The 16,922-nt window shown below is 44.5% G+C and overlaps 1 protein-coding gene across 2 annotated transcripts in view; it reads left to right on the top strand.

Moving 5' to 3' along the window:
* Positions 1 to 16,922, top strand: part of KLHL32 (kelch like family member 32) — a 134,540-nt gene that overhangs the window by 111,696 nt on the left and 5,922 nt on the right. For both annotated transcript variants that reach the window (XM_053287578.1, XM_053287577.1), the window contains 3 exons: positions 9,454 to 9,512; positions 13,462 to 13,654; positions 14,908 to 15,002. In XM_053287578.1, the coding sequence (XP_053143553.1) occupies positions 9,454 to 9,512; positions 13,462 to 13,654; positions 14,908 to 15,002 (347 nt within the window). The remainder of the gene's footprint in view (positions 1 to 9,453; positions 9,513 to 13,461; positions 13,655 to 14,907; positions 15,003 to 16,922) is intronic.

Here is a 16,922-nt window from a genome sequence, read left to right on the forward strand (position 1 = left end):
TGACAGGCCTGGACCCATCCCTCGCCCTTCCTTCTTTCCCTCTCCTCTGCTTGCTCTTCCCCTCTGTCTTTCTTCCCCTCCCTCCCTCTTCCTTCCTGAGTTAACAGATCTTATTCATCTTGTTTCCTCATCTAATTTACTTACATGACTTTATCGTGGATGAAGGAGCTGACCTGGCTTGTATAACAGAGACCTGGCTGGAGGAAACTAGTGGTCCTGCGTCATCCCCCAGGGTACTCTGTTGCTGAGCAGGTTAGGGGAAGTGGGTGAGGGGGTGGAGTGGCTGTGGTCCATAAGAATAACATCTCCCTTATTTTATTTTATTGTTAAATTTATATACAGCCTTTCATTAAAACAATCTCAAGGCAGTTCACACAAAAGTTAAAACAAGACTACAAGAATTATACAATTAAAATATCAGATAGAATGTAAAAATACAGATCTGATTAAAAGCTTTAAAAAGAAGCAGAATATAACCACAAAAGATACAGATCAGCAACAATAGGAACAATCATATAAAAGCCTGGGTAAAAAGCCAAGACTTCACACACTTTCTAAAAACTGTGATGGAGACTGAGGAGTGGCTAGCCACTGGGAGAGCATTCCAGAGTCTGGGGGAACAACTGAGAAGGTCCTGTCCTGCGCGCACGACAGCCAAGCCTCCCTCATTGTCAGCACCCAGAGCAGAGGCCCTCCAGATGATCTCATCAAGCGGGCAGCAACCTTTAGGAGCAGGCTGTCCCTCAGGAATCCAGCCCCCAAACTGTTAAGAGCTTTGGCAGCCAGTGCAGCTCTTTCAAAATGAGTGTGATGTAATCCCAGCTAGTAGCTCCAGATAAAATCCTAGCTGCCACATTTTGCACTAGCTGCATTCTCTGAATATTCTTCAAGGGCAGCCCCACATAGAGCATGTTACAATAATCCAGCCATGACGTAACTTAGGCAGAGCTGTTCCGGATTGTTAGCCACCCGATAACAAATTGTTCTCTGGTTGGCCCACAACAGAGGATTAAAACATAACAATAAATATACAACAGATTAAATCATAACAAACAAAAAAGGTAAAAAGAAAATACAATATACAATACAATAGTCAAGTCAAGTCAAGTTTTATTTACGGTCCTAGACCAAATACAATACAATACAAAAAAACTTAAAACTAATTTTAAAAATTGTTAAAAATCAGATCATATCTGAAAATCAGAATTTAAAAGGCCTGGGTGGACAAAAAGGTCTTTACATGGCATCTAAAAGAACAAAGTGATGAAGTCAAGTGAACTTCACTGTGGGGGCTATTACATAAATGGGTGGAACCACCAAAATGGCCCTCTGCCCGGTAGCCACCTGCCTCACCTCATTTGGCAGGGGCACCCGGAGGAGGGCCTCTGAACAAGATCTTAAGGTTTGGGTTGGGGCATATATGACAAGGCACTCTCTCAGGTAACCAGGTCCTAAGCCATTCAGGGCTTTAAAGGTTAAAACCAGCACTAGAACTATACCTTCCTGGGGGTGGGCAGGATACCACCTTGTTTGAAGGAGGCAGTGATTAGACCTCTTCTTAAGAAGCCCACTTTGGATCCCCTGAAGATGAATAAATCTAGGACAATCTCCAACCTCCCATGGCTGGGTAAAATGATTGAGAGGGTGGTGGCTGACCAGCTCCAAGTGGTCTTGGAGGAAACTGATTATTTAGACCCATTTCAAACTGGCTTTAGGGTGAGTTATGGGGTTGAGATGGCCTTGGTCAGCATGATAGATGACCTTCACCAGGGAATTGACAAAGGGAATGTGACTCTGTTGGTTCTTTTGGATCTCTTAGCGGCTTTCAGTACCATCAACCACGGTATCCTTCTGGATCGCCTGAGGGATTTTGGGATAGGAGGCACTGTTTTACAGTGGTTCAGCTCCTATGTCTCTGGGAGATTTCAGATAGTGGCGCTTGGTGATAGTTGCTCTTCTAATTGGGAACTACTCTATGGAGTCTCTCCGGGCTCTGTTTTGTCACCAGTACTTTTTAACATGTACATGAAACCGCTGGGTGAGGTCATCAGGGGATTTGGTGCTGGGTGTTACCAATATGCTGATGACACCCAAATCTATTTATCCTTGTCATTAATATCAGGAAATGACATCAGCCCCTTAAATGCCTGCCCTACAGACAGTATTGGGCTGGATGAGGGATAATAACCTGAAGTTGAATCCAAGCAAGACGAAACTCATTGCTTGGTGTCATAATCTGCAAGCCCAGATGGAACTTCCTGTTCTGAATGAGGCTACACTGCCCCAGAAAGAACAGGTTCGTTGCTTGGGAATGCTCTTGGAATGCTCTTGGTGCCTCAGGTTGAAGCTGTGGCCAGGAGCGCTTTTTACCAGCTTCAATTGATTCGACAACTCCTGCCGTTCCTTGAGAAGAATGACCTGAAAGCAGTGGTGTACCATATGATAATCTACAGGCTGGACTACTGCAATGCGCTCTATGCAGGGCTGCCTTTGTACAGAGACTTCAGTAAATCCAAATGCGGCAGCCAAATTGGTCTCTGGGGTATCCTGGAGAGACCACATTATGCCTGTTCTTAAACAGTTGCACTACCTTCTGATATATTTCCGAGCAAAGTGCTGGTTATTACCTTTAAAGCCCTGAGATTATCTTCCTTGGAGACCTTCAGGAGAGCCGTAAAGACCCAACTATTTAGCCTGGCTTTTAATGATATCTAGTTTTAATTTTAATGAGTTTTAATCTGGTTTAAATGTTGTTTTTATTTTAATTGTTTTAATACGTATTTTTTATTTTAATGTAAACTGCCCTGAGCCACTTTAGGAAGGACGATATAGAAATCAAATAAACAAACAACTAAACCAAGCTCCTTACACCAAAATAATCCCCAATAGATAATTATTTCTTCAAATTATGGGGCCCAGGTCTTTCTGATTAATATGTTACCTGCTTTCTTTAGCTATTAGTCATACATGCTGGGAACACAATAATAGATCAAAATCTATCTACTCCAGCATCCTCTTTCACCCTCCCCCCCGCAACTGGGCACAAGGGTAATTGACCTTCCTTGCTGGTACCTCCCAGCCCTTGGCATGCAGTACTCTATTGCCTTCCATATATACTCTTTTCCCTCTCCTGTCAACAGGAATTCAGATCCTCATATTTGACCTGGTTATCAATACTGAAAAATTGTTTTACAGCCAGGAACACAACACTGTATAGGCTATGAATGTGTACCTCAGTCAAGATACAATTGTTTCTTATTTGTTACATAGCATCTAGAAAGACATTATTCCTCAAGAAAGTACTTCCTTCCTTAGGGAGATCAGATTTCCCAAGTATTCAGACTAAAATGGAAAAATGTCACTCTTTCCCCAGCTAACTGGGGCCATGGGAACAGAAGAGCTATGTAGATTTGATAGTATTTATTTTGTTTGTTTATTGTCCAGAATTGTTATGTTTATCTTCACAACAACCCTGTGAGATAGGTTGGGCTGAAATATAAGTGACTGGGCCAGAGTTACCCATTGAGTTCCATGGCTGACTGGCGATTTGAACTCGGGTCTCTGTGGTCTTAGTCCAGTGCTCACCACTACACCACACTGACTGTCTGATACAGCAGATAGTTAGCAACACAATGCAGCTCCCCTTCCTTCCCATTGGCCCACCATTTCAGAAACAATGTTGTGAAATGGTAAAGGGAAGGCTTTCAGGAGGGTATATTTCAATTCAGGCTATAAGAAAGCCCTATTCACACATGGTCAACACATGTACAATCTGTTTACCATATATGCACATATAGATCTGTACATATACACAGTTATTCACACGTTACATTCAACATATATACAGCTGTACAGCTCCTATCTGTATCCTGCATTTCAGAGCGTCTGTACTCATAATCACACACATACAATCATTCACAGAAAAACAAGTATGTGTGTACGGACACTTGAACTCACGTACAACATAATGTGTGAACAGAGCGTAAATGCATGTTGGAAACAGATTATCCATTATTAGAGACAAGTACTTGAAGGATGCAAACAACTGAGAATGACTGCTATAATGCTGTGCATATCAGGTCCTTCCTGTGGGTTTTCTGGAGCAGCAGACTGGCCATTAGAGGTGTGCACGGAACCGCGGTGCTGCGGTCCGGCACTGGGATGGGGGTTCCTTTAAGGGCGGGGGGAGGGTTTACTAACCCCTCTTGCAACTTTTCCTCCTCCGGCGCACGTATTTTTGTCAGTAATTGGGGTGGCAGGATACCTCCCTGCCGCCCCTTCCCCTGCTTCGCTGCAAAAGGCTTCAAGAAGCCTTTTGCGTGTGCGCACCTTGCATGCGCGCTTCACGTCTCTGCGACATGTGTGTGCACACACGCATGCGCACATCGCAGAGACGTGAAGTGCGCGTGATGTGCGCATGCGCAAAAGGCTTCTTGAAGCTTTTTGCAGCCAAGCGGGAGAAGGGGCGGCAGGGAGGTATCCTCCTGCCCCAATTACTGACGAAAATACATGCGTTGGCGGGGGGAAAGAGGCGAGAGGGGTAAGTAAACCCTCCCCCCACCCTTAAAGGAACCCCCACCCCAATCCCCCGCAAACCCTGAACCGCCCATGTCCGGACTGGTCCGGAGGCCTGTAGAATGGCCTCCAGACTGGTCCGGGCACATCACTACTGGCCATCCTGGACCGAATGCAGGGTAGACGGACCTTTGGCCTGATCCAGGAGGGCAAGACTTGTGCTTTTATCCTCTCCTGCAGAAAGACTACCTCTCTGCTCCTCTTCTCCAATCCTCCGCAAAAGGACTGCATATCATGATATAGCTCCATATCAAATTAGTTTTTATCACTATGGTCAAGAGTTTTAATTTGTCCGTGGACTTATTTTATAGCTTATATGATATAATTGAAATCTTATCTACCAGAATACCTACAAGTGACAAAAAACAAAGACCACGAGGGGGAACGATTCTTTCTTACCGAACCTCCATCCCATCTGAAGTCCAAGCTTTGATATCATTTTGCCATTAGGGTGTTTAGATAGATAGATAGATAGATAGATCACCTTCTGTCTTAGGTTAAGTAACTTCCCTGATGTTTCACATATTATGAATGATAGGTCACCCAATGAATATAGCACAAATCAAGTTTAAAAGCTGTTTAAATACAAACGACACAGTGAAGCTATTCACTGGACACAAGCTGTTGGTGGTAGCCCAGGCTGCTCGTGTTGTCTGGAGCACTGGGAGTCTTCTGGTCCCAGCTGCTCCAGACCTAGGTAGCCCAGCCCCCATACCCAGGTCTTTGCCGAGGTAGAATGCACGCGCATACAGTTCTATCTCAGTCGGCAATTGTGTGCACAACAGTTGCCCTGGGTAGCTGGGCTCCCGTCCCGACCAGCCCACCGCCATTTTAGGCAGCGATCCGGAGGGAAGGAGCTGCACAGTGGAGCGGCTGCAATAATGAGAGGAGCTACTCCACTGTTCACGCATTGCACATTGGGTTCCTGGAGGACCCAGTGTGAGTTTCCCCCTTCTTGCTGGCACTCTACCACTTGCCGTCCTGTGCTCATGTGGGTGCATGAGCCGTAACATTCTGCTGAACATCCTGCTTGTCGGCGGGGAGGCAGGTTGGAGGCTGCCTCCCCAGCAGCCCTCCCTGACGCGAGAGCAAGTGGTTGTGTGAATGAACTTAAGAGTATGGTTGAGATAAGGAAATCTGTGTTACACAAAGTAAAAAACATTGAGGCTATGATAGCAGTCAGAAATGAAGGAAGGAATGCCAATAGCGATGAGAGGGAATGAGCTCAGTGTACCCATCCTAAGGGCCTAGAAAGTTGTGCCTGGCAACGGAACACTGTGGTGCTGAAGCATTTCATGGCTTCCAAAGCAGAATTCTGTGCTGCTCAATAGACTGTTGATTCAAAACAGGACTGCTGTATAAATTCAGTGAGCAATTGGCAAAGCAAAATTTTTAGAATCCTTTACAGACACGTTTTTTTGCTCGTGCATTTGAAAACCTATATTTACAGCAGGTTGCTTGACTTGTAAAAGACTTTTATTTTTAATTGCATCCTGGTATCATCCTGGTAGTGAGACTATCATTCTCTCCCTCTTTGTATATTTTGGAAAGCAGCACAGAGAAATTCATGCAATTTCATATTGATTGCCCCAATTTACAATGGAAAACATCACTTTTTCCTAGTATCATTTAAACTTTTATTTTTCCACTTTTTTGTGTGTGAAGACATTTTTATTTCCATTCCTTCGTTGCCTAGAATATTTTTAAAGTGGTCGCTCAAGGGGGCATTATGGGCTTGTTAAATTTAAATATTGGTAGGATGTTAAAAATTGAAACTTTCACTATAGCACTTCAAAGTTAGGATAAAGTTGGTTTCCAAAATTGATGCTGATAGGAAATGGCATACTTAATGGCAGATGGATCTATAGAAAGCAGTTAAGATGCAGATTATCCCCCTGGGGAGAAGGTGGAGGGTTGGGGAGGGGAGTGGGGAGAGCGGAGGAGGAGGAGGAGGAGGCAAGATCAAAACTGCCAATCTCTAAAATATACTTGTTGGCAGGGAAGGCATGGAATCTCTCTCTGCAAATGTGGTGATTGCAGGGGGCAGTGTAGCAGCATGTGGCAGCCTAACCTAAGAGCAGACAAATCAGCTTGATGACTTTCAAAGCCAAGAATACTGCTGGAGGCAAGGGTATTTGATCTAAGGAGGGCGGGGAATTAAAACATATAGAGACTGTTATTAATTCCACATCTATTTTTGTGTAGTCAAATCTGTATGCAAATCCATAGCATCTCATTTGGCGGATGAGGGGCAGGCTGCGAAAGGAATGTAATGATTTTAGGTGTGTGGAGAATGAAACCTGCAGAGGAAGAATATCTCAGTTTCAAAGAGAAGCATATGGTAGACGTATGCAAACAGCTTATTAGACCCAATCTACCAGCCTTGTTGCTTGCAAAATTGGGATTTGTGCAGTTCTCCTTCTCATGTGGGATTTCAGGAAAGCTAATCCATGGTTGGGAGTGAAAAGAAGTAGAGTTTTATCCATCTGATGTAATGGGGATATTGCCAAATTCCAATATTTCTAAAATTTATATGGAATGAATTGTTATGGTCTCCTCCTGTCCACAGCTTTGAGTTTATAAAATGTGTTGATTTCTACAGATACTATGCATTCATTACATTCAAATGTGTACTTTGAAATGCCTTATCACACTACTGTTTCGATAGGAAATATGGGAAAATACTTGAAAAGTACTTCAAAAAATTGCATTTAAATTTGGATTCCATTTGCTGACAAAATCTGAGGATTTTTAGTGGAAGAGCAGAATGGAAATCAGTGGGAAAGAATGGAATGAAAATCAAAGGAAAATCAGTGAAATTTGGACAGAATGGGAATCCATCCATCCCTGTTTTGTACTCTGGGCTAGGGGTGTGCACGGAACCGCCAACTGTGGTCCGGCACTGGTGTGGGGGGTAGCTTTAAGAGTGGTGGGAGGGTTTACTTACCCCTCCCACCGCTTTCCCGCTCTGGCGCCGTAATTGCAAGAGTAATTGGGTCGGCAGGATACCTCCCTGCCGCCCCTTCCCCGCTGTTACTGTAAAAAAAAACCTCCCAGTAGTCCTTTGCGCGCGCGCATGATGTGCGTGCGTGCAAAGGACTACTGGGAGTTTTTTTACAGTAACAGCGGGGAAGGGGTGGCAGGGAGGTATCCTGCCGCCCCAATTACTCTTGCAATTACGGCGCCAGAGCGGGAAAGCGGCGGGAGGGGTAAGTAAACCCTCCCGCCGCTCTTGAAGCTACCCACTCCACCCAAACCGAACCGCCCAAGTCCGGACCGGTCTGGACGACCCGGAGGCCTTTACAATGACCTCCAGACTGGTCCGGGCCTATCCCTACTCTGGGCTAGTGTTTTGGGCTAGTTTCCTTCAGCTTCTCTACCTCCTGTACTCTTTCATTTGTTTGCTCTAGTATGTTCATGTTCAGCCATAAATGTTCATGTTCAGGATGTGCCAGGAATGTTGCTTGTCAACCTTCTACCATTAAGCCTTTCCTCTCAGCTGTTGGAATGTTAATGACTATTCAGTGACATCACAGAAACTCAGTCCATGGTTGGGGAGACCAACAGGTGATTTGTTTTTTTGGCATATTATACAATACTAGCGTAACCCGTGCAGAGCATATGCGCGCTAGTACTTGATTGCTCTCTTACCCCCTGCCACAGCCCTCCTCATCTCAGAGATCTCTCCACCCTCACCTGAGCCGCACTCCTGCTCTTCCATCCCATTTTTTCCACCCCCTTCACCCCTTGGTCACTCCTCCATCCCTTTACTCCATCCCCCTCACTTCTCTTGGTTGCGGCTGCAGTGTTGCTGGCACCTATTGGCCAAGCTGCAGCCCCCTATCCCCGGAGACCTCCCCACTCTCATCCGAGCCCCGCTCCTTCTCCTCCCCACAGGAGCAACAGCAGCAGCGGTTGACCGGGCCCTTTCTCACTGCTGCCACCGCCATGGCTACTCATTTCCCTCAGGCTGCTGAGAGGCCCGGGCGTGTCCTGTGCCTGCCTGCCACCCACTGTCAATGGCCTCGGGAACCCCAAAGAGCAGCAGTGGTTGACTGGGTCCTTCCTTGCTGTCAATAGGCGCTGCCATGGCTGTTCATTCCACTCAGGCCACTGACAGGCTCGGGTCTGTCCCTTGCCCTTCCTTCTTTCTCTCTTCCCCTCCCTTTTCTCTCTCTCTCTCTCCTCCACTTGCTCTTCCTCTCTTTCTTCCCCTCCCTTCTTTCTCTCTCTCCCTCCCTCCCGCCCACCACCACCACCTCCGGCTGACTGGCTGCCACAGCCATTGTCTCCCCATCCCCATCACTATCCCCCAGGCAGCTGCTCGCAGACTCTTGTGAGAACTGCCACGCATGGGATTAGCGATGGGTACGTTTAGGAGAATTAGATAGATAGATAGAAACTCTGAGCCCAAGTTTAGGCCATAGTCTTATTCTTGCAGATTGGCATCCTACATATATTTCTGGCACACTGCAACTTGCTTGCTACTGCTAGCTCCTATTTACAAGCTCCTATTTGCTGAAGCCCTAATTTGTTTTCGGTGCTTGGGTTCAGAAGATCTTGCCACAGCACAAGGCATTGGATTCTGTGACCTTCTTGTACACTTCAGTCTTATAAGAGTATAACTTAATTTGCCCAGTATTGGTTTGAACCATTTGGATTAAAGTGACTATATTCATTCACTCTCTTATTCATCCAGCATTAGCTTTGCTGGATGAATAAGAGAGCTAGAAAGCAAACCTTGAATTAAATGATATCATTCTCTTTTGTTTTTTCCATTGCAAACTTTACAAAATGCTTCCTAATGGTAGATAATTTGCCTTAATTTACTCCCAACTGTGTTTTATATTCATGTAACCTTGTAAATATTTGTTACAGGTGGAGTAACGAACACAGCACAGTATCAGAACAGGCTAATGGTGTATGATCCTACACAAGTAAGTCCATGTCTTGCCGGTATTATACAAAGCGAACTTAAAGCAAACATTTGCAAAAGCTCTTATCAAATGCTTCTCTATGTGGGGTTTCATTCACAACAGTACATTGCATAAATAAACTGGGAAACGACTCTCCCTCATGTATGGAAGGTTTCCCGTAGGCCTAAACACAGCACTGTTTCTGCCTGTCCCCTTGGTGCAGCACACCAGGGGAATCGGGGATCGGTGGTCTGTATGTGTCTCCCCTATCCCCACCCTAGCCCTACCTTTCTCTGGACTGCAAGCTACCCAAGCTCGGAATCAAGTCACTTGCAGGATGGTAACTTCCACAGTATGGAGAGCAAGGACTGCATCCGGGAGAGTGCAGTGCCCCCTTACTGTGGGATTTCTGACTGCAGGACTCAAGAGCTGTGGTTTCCACTCTTGGAAGTCATACAGGCAGTGTAATGTGAAAGGTGGAGATGTCGCACAATAGTGGGAAGCAGGAAAACAGCTGCTGAGAAAATAATTGAGAAAATAAACTAGGACACATCTCCCAAGAGGACCTTGAGAAAAAGAAAAGAAAAGAAAAGATTTTGAGTACCCTCATTAAGGCCACTGCATATTCTCCAGTGCTGCGGTTCATGGAGCTTTTGTTGTTTTGTTTGTTTGTTTATTCGATTTCTACACCGCCCTTCCAAAAATGGCTCAGGGCGGTTTACACAGAGAAATAATAAATAAATAAGATGAATCCCTGTCCCCAAAGGGCTCACAATCTAGAAAGAAACATAAGTTAGGAGAGAACTGAGTAGGAAGATGCTCAGCCTGCCTCTTCAGACTGGAAGCTGGCCCTCCTGGAGGGAAGGGTGAGTATCAGCTCCAGGGCTAAAGCTGTGGAATTTCCAAGGTTTCTTTGCAAAGTCACAGTTCTCAGTGGTGTGACTAGTATGACTGGCATCACAGTGGTGTGACTGGGATCCCAAGAGTTGCAGATCCCAAGAGTGGGGTTTCTGAAACCATGAAGAACTTGGTCTGATTGAGCAAGGCAGTGCTCACGTTTTTGACCTCTTGAACTGGAGGTATGTTGTAGCACTTGGTACACTTACTGTATGTGATGGGATGACTGGTCATTGAAATATATAAACAAACCAACCTAAAATACCAGCAATAGCAGGAGCAACTAGAAAGTTTAAAATGGAGTGCATTGTGCCTTGCTTCATTCTGCCTATTCATCTTTACTGCTGACTAGCTTAAAACAAGCTAAACAGTGTTTAGACAGCTCAATCAAGCTTCAAATACATACCCCAGCTGCACAGTTCACTTCAAACAAGAGTGATGATATATTTAAAATTGGTTTCATTTTTGAGGTTTTTACCAGTTTTGAGAGATACTAAAAGTGGCAGCCCCCCCGGAAAACTGTCCTATTCTTTGGTGCCAAATATGAGTGAGGCTTACAGTTTTCTTTGAGAGGAACTACTACACAAATATGGGGACTCTCCAATCTGTGCATAGATCTTTCTCCATGTACAATACAAAGGTCTCTTTGACCACAGAGCTCAGTATGTGCATTGGATCTACTGGATTGTGGTAAAAATGCACAGTCCCCACACACATCAGTAGCTTTTAAAAGCAAAGGTTTGGGTATACCAGAAGACATGCTTATTTATAGATAGATAGATAGATAGATAGAGAAACATTTTTGAAGAGCATGTTGGCTGGAGGAGGCGGAGGTGGGGGGGGGAGTGCCTAGAAACTGCACAGAGACACCTTCTGCAAATGAACTGTATATGGGTTTCTGAGGGCTGCTACGTTCCCCTGCGGCCACCAGCACCAGATCACATGCCATGCAAGGGTCTCTCAACTCTTAGGAATAGCTTTCCAGCACACACAAGATATTGCACTGGGAAGTGGGGGGTGGGGCTGGGAAAATGGCACACGCTTCCTTCGTGCCCAGTGGCTGCAACCCAACCTGGAGTTAAACAATTGGAGCTAAACAACCTTAAGCCTATTGAAATCAATGGGCTTAACACTATTTTGGATTGCAGCCAATTTATTTTAACCTGGCCCTTGACAATTGGACCAGATTCTTAATAATTCCCTTGCAATTTGCCTGATGAAACTAGTTTAGAGGACCCAATTGAGGTCAGAGCCCCATATTACCCTGCAAACAGCAGCTCTGTATCTAGTTCCCGTCTTCCTCTTGAACTTTGGTTGAACATACTTTCAGCTGTGCTGTCCTAGTGTTGTGTGTATCCCTCGCCCAAGTCACGGGGAAGGGTGGGAAGCACAGGCTATTGTGATGTCACAGCATGACATATGTTACATAAGAGGAGAGGTAGAGATCAAGAAAGATGGTTGCCTTTTGAGGGGCGGGGCAACCTTGCATGTTGGGTATCGTCGGACACAATACATCCTGGATCTGCATGGCCACTTGGTAGATGGGTAGCAGCTTTTTGATTGTAGAAAAGGAGCTTGAATTCTAGTTCTTTACTGAGTGACTTTAAATGCACTACAGGCATTTCCAGCAGAAAGTAGGCTGTGGTTAGTCCAAGTTGATATGTCTGAATTTAAAGTGTATAGCCAAACATTTATTTTTCTACAGGTGTTGTTTAATAACAGTGGCCCACATGACGCACAGCACGATGGAGGCATACTGCTCTGCTGCTGCAGCAGAACGGATTGATGGGCAGCACTGGGGCTGCTCTGAAATGGCAATTGTGCAAGCAGCACTACGGCACTGTCCCAAATCGGGAAGCCTGTGGCCGTGCTGCTTGCGCAACCCCTCATTCTGAGCATCCCAGATACTGCCTTCCAAGTGTGCAGCCACCCTGCAGCACCATACCTACCTAGTTCCCCATGCAGCCTCTGAAATTTCAGGCTTGGTATTTGTAGAATCTGTATAGCCCCTTTCTGTTTCGCCCTTTTTCACGTGCTTTCAGTCTTTTTCGTTGAGCCTTCGCAGCTGCACCCTCCAACTCCAGGGCATCCTGATGACTTTGTGCGTTGGGTTTTAGCCGAAGAGTTATGGTGGAGAGCGGTGTGTGAGCATTCTTAAAATGAGGTCTGCTTCATGTTTGTACACACATGCTCTCTTTAGAAATTCTGCTGGCATATTGTATACAGTGGGCACTGGAAGAACCTCACATCTGCTTGCGCCTTGCACAGAATCTCAATAACTCTATCATTCGCTGCGAGTGCCTGTTCCTGCACGAGGCCTTTGTGGAGTGCTGATAATGCCTACCATCTGCCACAGAGCACATAGCTACCTGCCAACAGGCAGGCTGTGGTGACCTCTGCTTCCCCATTGCTGATTAGTATTCACACACTGGCTTATTAGGAATGACCCCACCAGGCCCCTCTGTTTCTTTGCCTTTGCAGTGCTTGGCGGCTTACCTGGCAGGCAGTGCTGTGGAGGAAACTGAGATATAATCTGGGGATGCAGGCAGGCTTTGCAAAGCAGATGGTGTCTATAGTTCTGTGTCAAGGGACTGGACTGCTAATGCAAATATTAATTCCTCCTCGTCAAATACTACACAGTATAATGGATAGCTATACATTATGGGGGCTACATGGAGCAATTGTTTTCTGACTGCCACTGTTTCACGCTCATCACTCTCCGTTCTTTAAATAGCACAGAAATGTGTTGCTTCTCTTCTTCTCCTGATTAAAAATACCACTCTTACCTAAGTGGTGGATTACGTTAAGAAATAATGAAAGGAGACTGGGCAAATACAGTTCTGTTTTGAGCCCTTTGGACAGAATTTCATTGGGCTGTTTTAGTAGCTAAATTATGAATGAACCCCCCCCCCCCCAAGAAGTATGAAATGATCTAGTTTTGAAAAAATATGTGAAATAGGGGGTTGGGTAGATATGTGAGTGACATTTGTGGCCAGCCACTTTGAGGAAAAGTCAAGCATCCATGTATTTGTGTGTAGAAACCGAACAATACGCAGCTTGTCTGTCTTTGCAGAATAAATGGCTGAGCCGCAGCCCCATGTTGCAGAGGAGAGTCTACCACTCCATGGCGGCTGTTCAAAGGAAGCTCTATGTTTTAGGCGGCAATGACCTGGATTATAACAACGACCGGATTCTTGTCCGCCACATAGACGCCTATAATATAGACTCTGACCAGTGGACTCGCTGCAGCTTCAGTATGTTGACAGGCAAGTGTGTGTTACTTGTTTTAGCAGTGTCTCACACCGAAACAGACGCGCACAAGACATCTGTTTTAAAAACCACATTCATGTAGTTTTAATCTTTAATCTCCTTGAATTTGCCTGTTTCCAATAGGTATGGCATTCATTTAGCTTCATATAATTTCTGGCGTTTATACAATTGGGTATTGAAACAACTATCCAAGAGGGATTGTGAAACTCGGACTAATACCTTACTGGCGAAACTGCATTTTCCAGGTGTATGTGAGAGATTTGGTTGATTGGTGTGTTTTTTGGCGATTCCCCCTTTCCCTCTGCAGTCCTCTGTGTCTCCTGAAAATATATGCTTGAGTGTTTCAGGGACATATTTTTGGGAGGCACAGGCAGCTGCAGAGGGAAAGGTGATTGCTGAATATCACAGCCCCCTCGTTCACTAGAAAAGCCTGTTCTGCTGGCACAGCCTTAGTTTGGATGGATGAGGATCAGAGACTTTGGAATGCAACAAAAAGTCTCTGGCATCCTGCCCTCAAACCACATATTTAAATCAGCAGAGTGAAGGTGCCATTATCTTCTTGCCTTACCTCATACCTCTAGATTTCCTAAGCCAAATGCATTTCCCCAGTCATGTACAGTAACCTACTAGAAGCTTGACAAACCACCTGTTGGGTTTTTTTGCTGGGAAAAGGAACTGTCAAACAACTGAATAGTCATAATACCTGAATTTGGTCTCTTCTAGTCATCCTCCATACCCCAAGCACACCTTCACAGGTAGTTGATGCTATTGCCTTTTACTCAAGAGATGGTGGTGCTGATATCACCAATCAGCTGTGAGGGCAGAGGAATGCTGGGGAACTGGACTTAAGTCCGGGGAGTTTCCCTTCTTTCCCCTTCACATATAGGTAATCAGTACTGTCAGAACTAACATTTATGTCGCATGTAGAAATTGCTGCTGAACAATTGATACCTTCTACTGCTATTTGATGTGGCACCTTTCCCATCCTTTCCTGGTAGCAACCTTCAGCAAATTGTATGCAAAAAGTTTGCAAAGTGACTGATGAGTTTAGCAGTCTCTTCATTTCTATATTTGAGGGACTGTAACAATCAGACAACTCTGAAACCTGCAAACTTCAGAGCCACGTCCCATGTGCATGTACCTTGCACTTAGAAAGTTCTGACCTTTGGTAACAAGAATCTACAGTCCAAGCACACACTTTTTCTTTTTGTTTTAGTCACCTTTTTTTCCTTCCCCCATTGCACTTCAGGCCAAAATGAATCTGGAGTTGCTGTCCACAATGGCAGAATATATTTAGTTGGTGGCTACTCAATCTGGACAAATGAACCCTCAGCATGTATCCAGGTGAGTGATTTAAGTCCCCTTTGAAAGTCTGTCCAAATAGTTCTGCAAGGTTACTTTCTACAGGACTGCTGTTCAAAACTAGGACATCTTTTTGGTGAGGAAGAGAGAAGTTGATTTCAACATCTAAGAAACCATACACAGGAGACAGTACATTCAAATGAATTGTTAAGACTAGTCAGCCACTGCGTGCAGTACTTGTGTACAAAGCTCCTTTGGGACTACTGATAAGATCTGGGTACATGTAAAAAATGCTTGTCTATTCTCTTAGGTACACAGTGGCACAACAGTGTGTCATTTTTCTTGCTATTACTGAACACTTATTGTCAGTAGTATGCATACAACAGCAGCTGACCAGAGCCTGACTCTTGAAATGTGGGTGGCAATATTGCAGTCCTCACATTGCTTCATTGTATGTGTGGAAGATTATTAAACTTTTGCTGTAGGTGCCTCATTTTCAGTAGAAATATTTAGATGGTCTGATACTCAATCAAAGCTGTGAATGTATCAGGAAAGCAAGTCTGCTTTACACTAATTTCTTCCTCCTGATTTTGAAGAAAGTAGTTATTTTCTACTACAAATTACTTGGAAAAAGAAATAGTGAAGCCTTTATTAAAAGGTAACAAACTATAATAAACAGACAAGCATTTACATTATTGTCTTTCCCACACAAATTGGAGTAATCAGTGAAGGGAATATTATAGAGAGCACTGTTTTTTGAGACAAGCTCCAGGGTAGGGTTTCCACGAAGGTTTTTGCGGTAACTTTGCATTCAGTAACACATGCAGGGTTTTTAGATGCCACGGAGGCTGGTGCTTGCACAGTGAGTGCATGGCCTTTGACTTCATATAACTTACTGTTGATGCTCTCTCCACTGTTTATACTCCCTCCTCAATTATTTCAGGAGGAACCAACCACATACATAAATATTACACAATGTAGGCTGCTCTGAATCTGTGGCCCAAGGATGACTTGGTGTTGTCTTCAGAAACTTTTTGTTTTCAAATTGTAGTCCTGGCTGTCCTTTGGCAGGATTTTGAATTTTCTCTGTAATCTTCTTTTTTTATTTGCTCGTCTTCTCAGTGCTTCTTCTTGCCCCACATTCCTTGTTTCAAAGAATGCAAAGACAACTATCAAGCCAGTGGGGCAGTGGTAGCTGCAGCTGCAGCAGCAGCAATAATTTGTATTTTATTGTAACTTCTTGTTTTGTTTTAATGTACTTCAATTGTATATTGTATTCAGTTGTTTTACTTGGTGAGCCTCTCAGAGAACAGTTGTTATGGGGTAGCCAACAAATCAAGTTGTTGTTGCTTATTGCAGACAACTTCTATAAGGCAGCAGCTTTTCTCCCATCGACTGACAAAAATACCCCAATCAACTAGAATTCATCACTGGAATGCGACTTTTCCATATGCATTCTGAAACTCATACTTTCTCTTCTTCTTTGGGTTTTGCTTTTATAGCTAGTAAGCTTTGGAGTCTGCACACATCACACTCCAATTGCATTATCTGGGTCAACTGTTGCACTGAACGTTTGGTTTCTTCTAGTCATTGGATAATTTTTCATGCTTGTTTTTAGATGGCAAAAAGCTAACTGTTCCTTGCAGCGGCCACTGCTTACTGGGCGAAATGAGTCCATAGTGTGTCTTGTTCTCATGCTGGTGGCCTGCATCCAGACTAAGCTCTGCACAGAGAATGCTTCCACAAGTGCACAGAAGGGAGAATGGATGTTTAGTGATCTTCTCTTATCTCTGTAGCTACCTGGTTCTGGTGGGCCGTATCACTCTTTTGTGGGATCTCTTTTCAGGAGGCACAGGTAGATGCAGAGCAAAGGGTTTGGGGAGAATTGTTAAACAAAAACCCCTCCCTTCCGTGTGTGCAGAAATGTTTGGATGTAGTAATTATTTCCACTATAATTATTAC

This window comes from Hemicordylus capensis, chromosome 1, assembly GCF_027244095.1.
Source record: "Hemicordylus capensis ecotype Gifberg chromosome 1, rHemCap1.1.pri, whole genome shotgun sequence".
NCBI lineage: Eukaryota > Metazoa > Chordata > Lepidosauria > Squamata > Cordylidae > Hemicordylus > Hemicordylus capensis.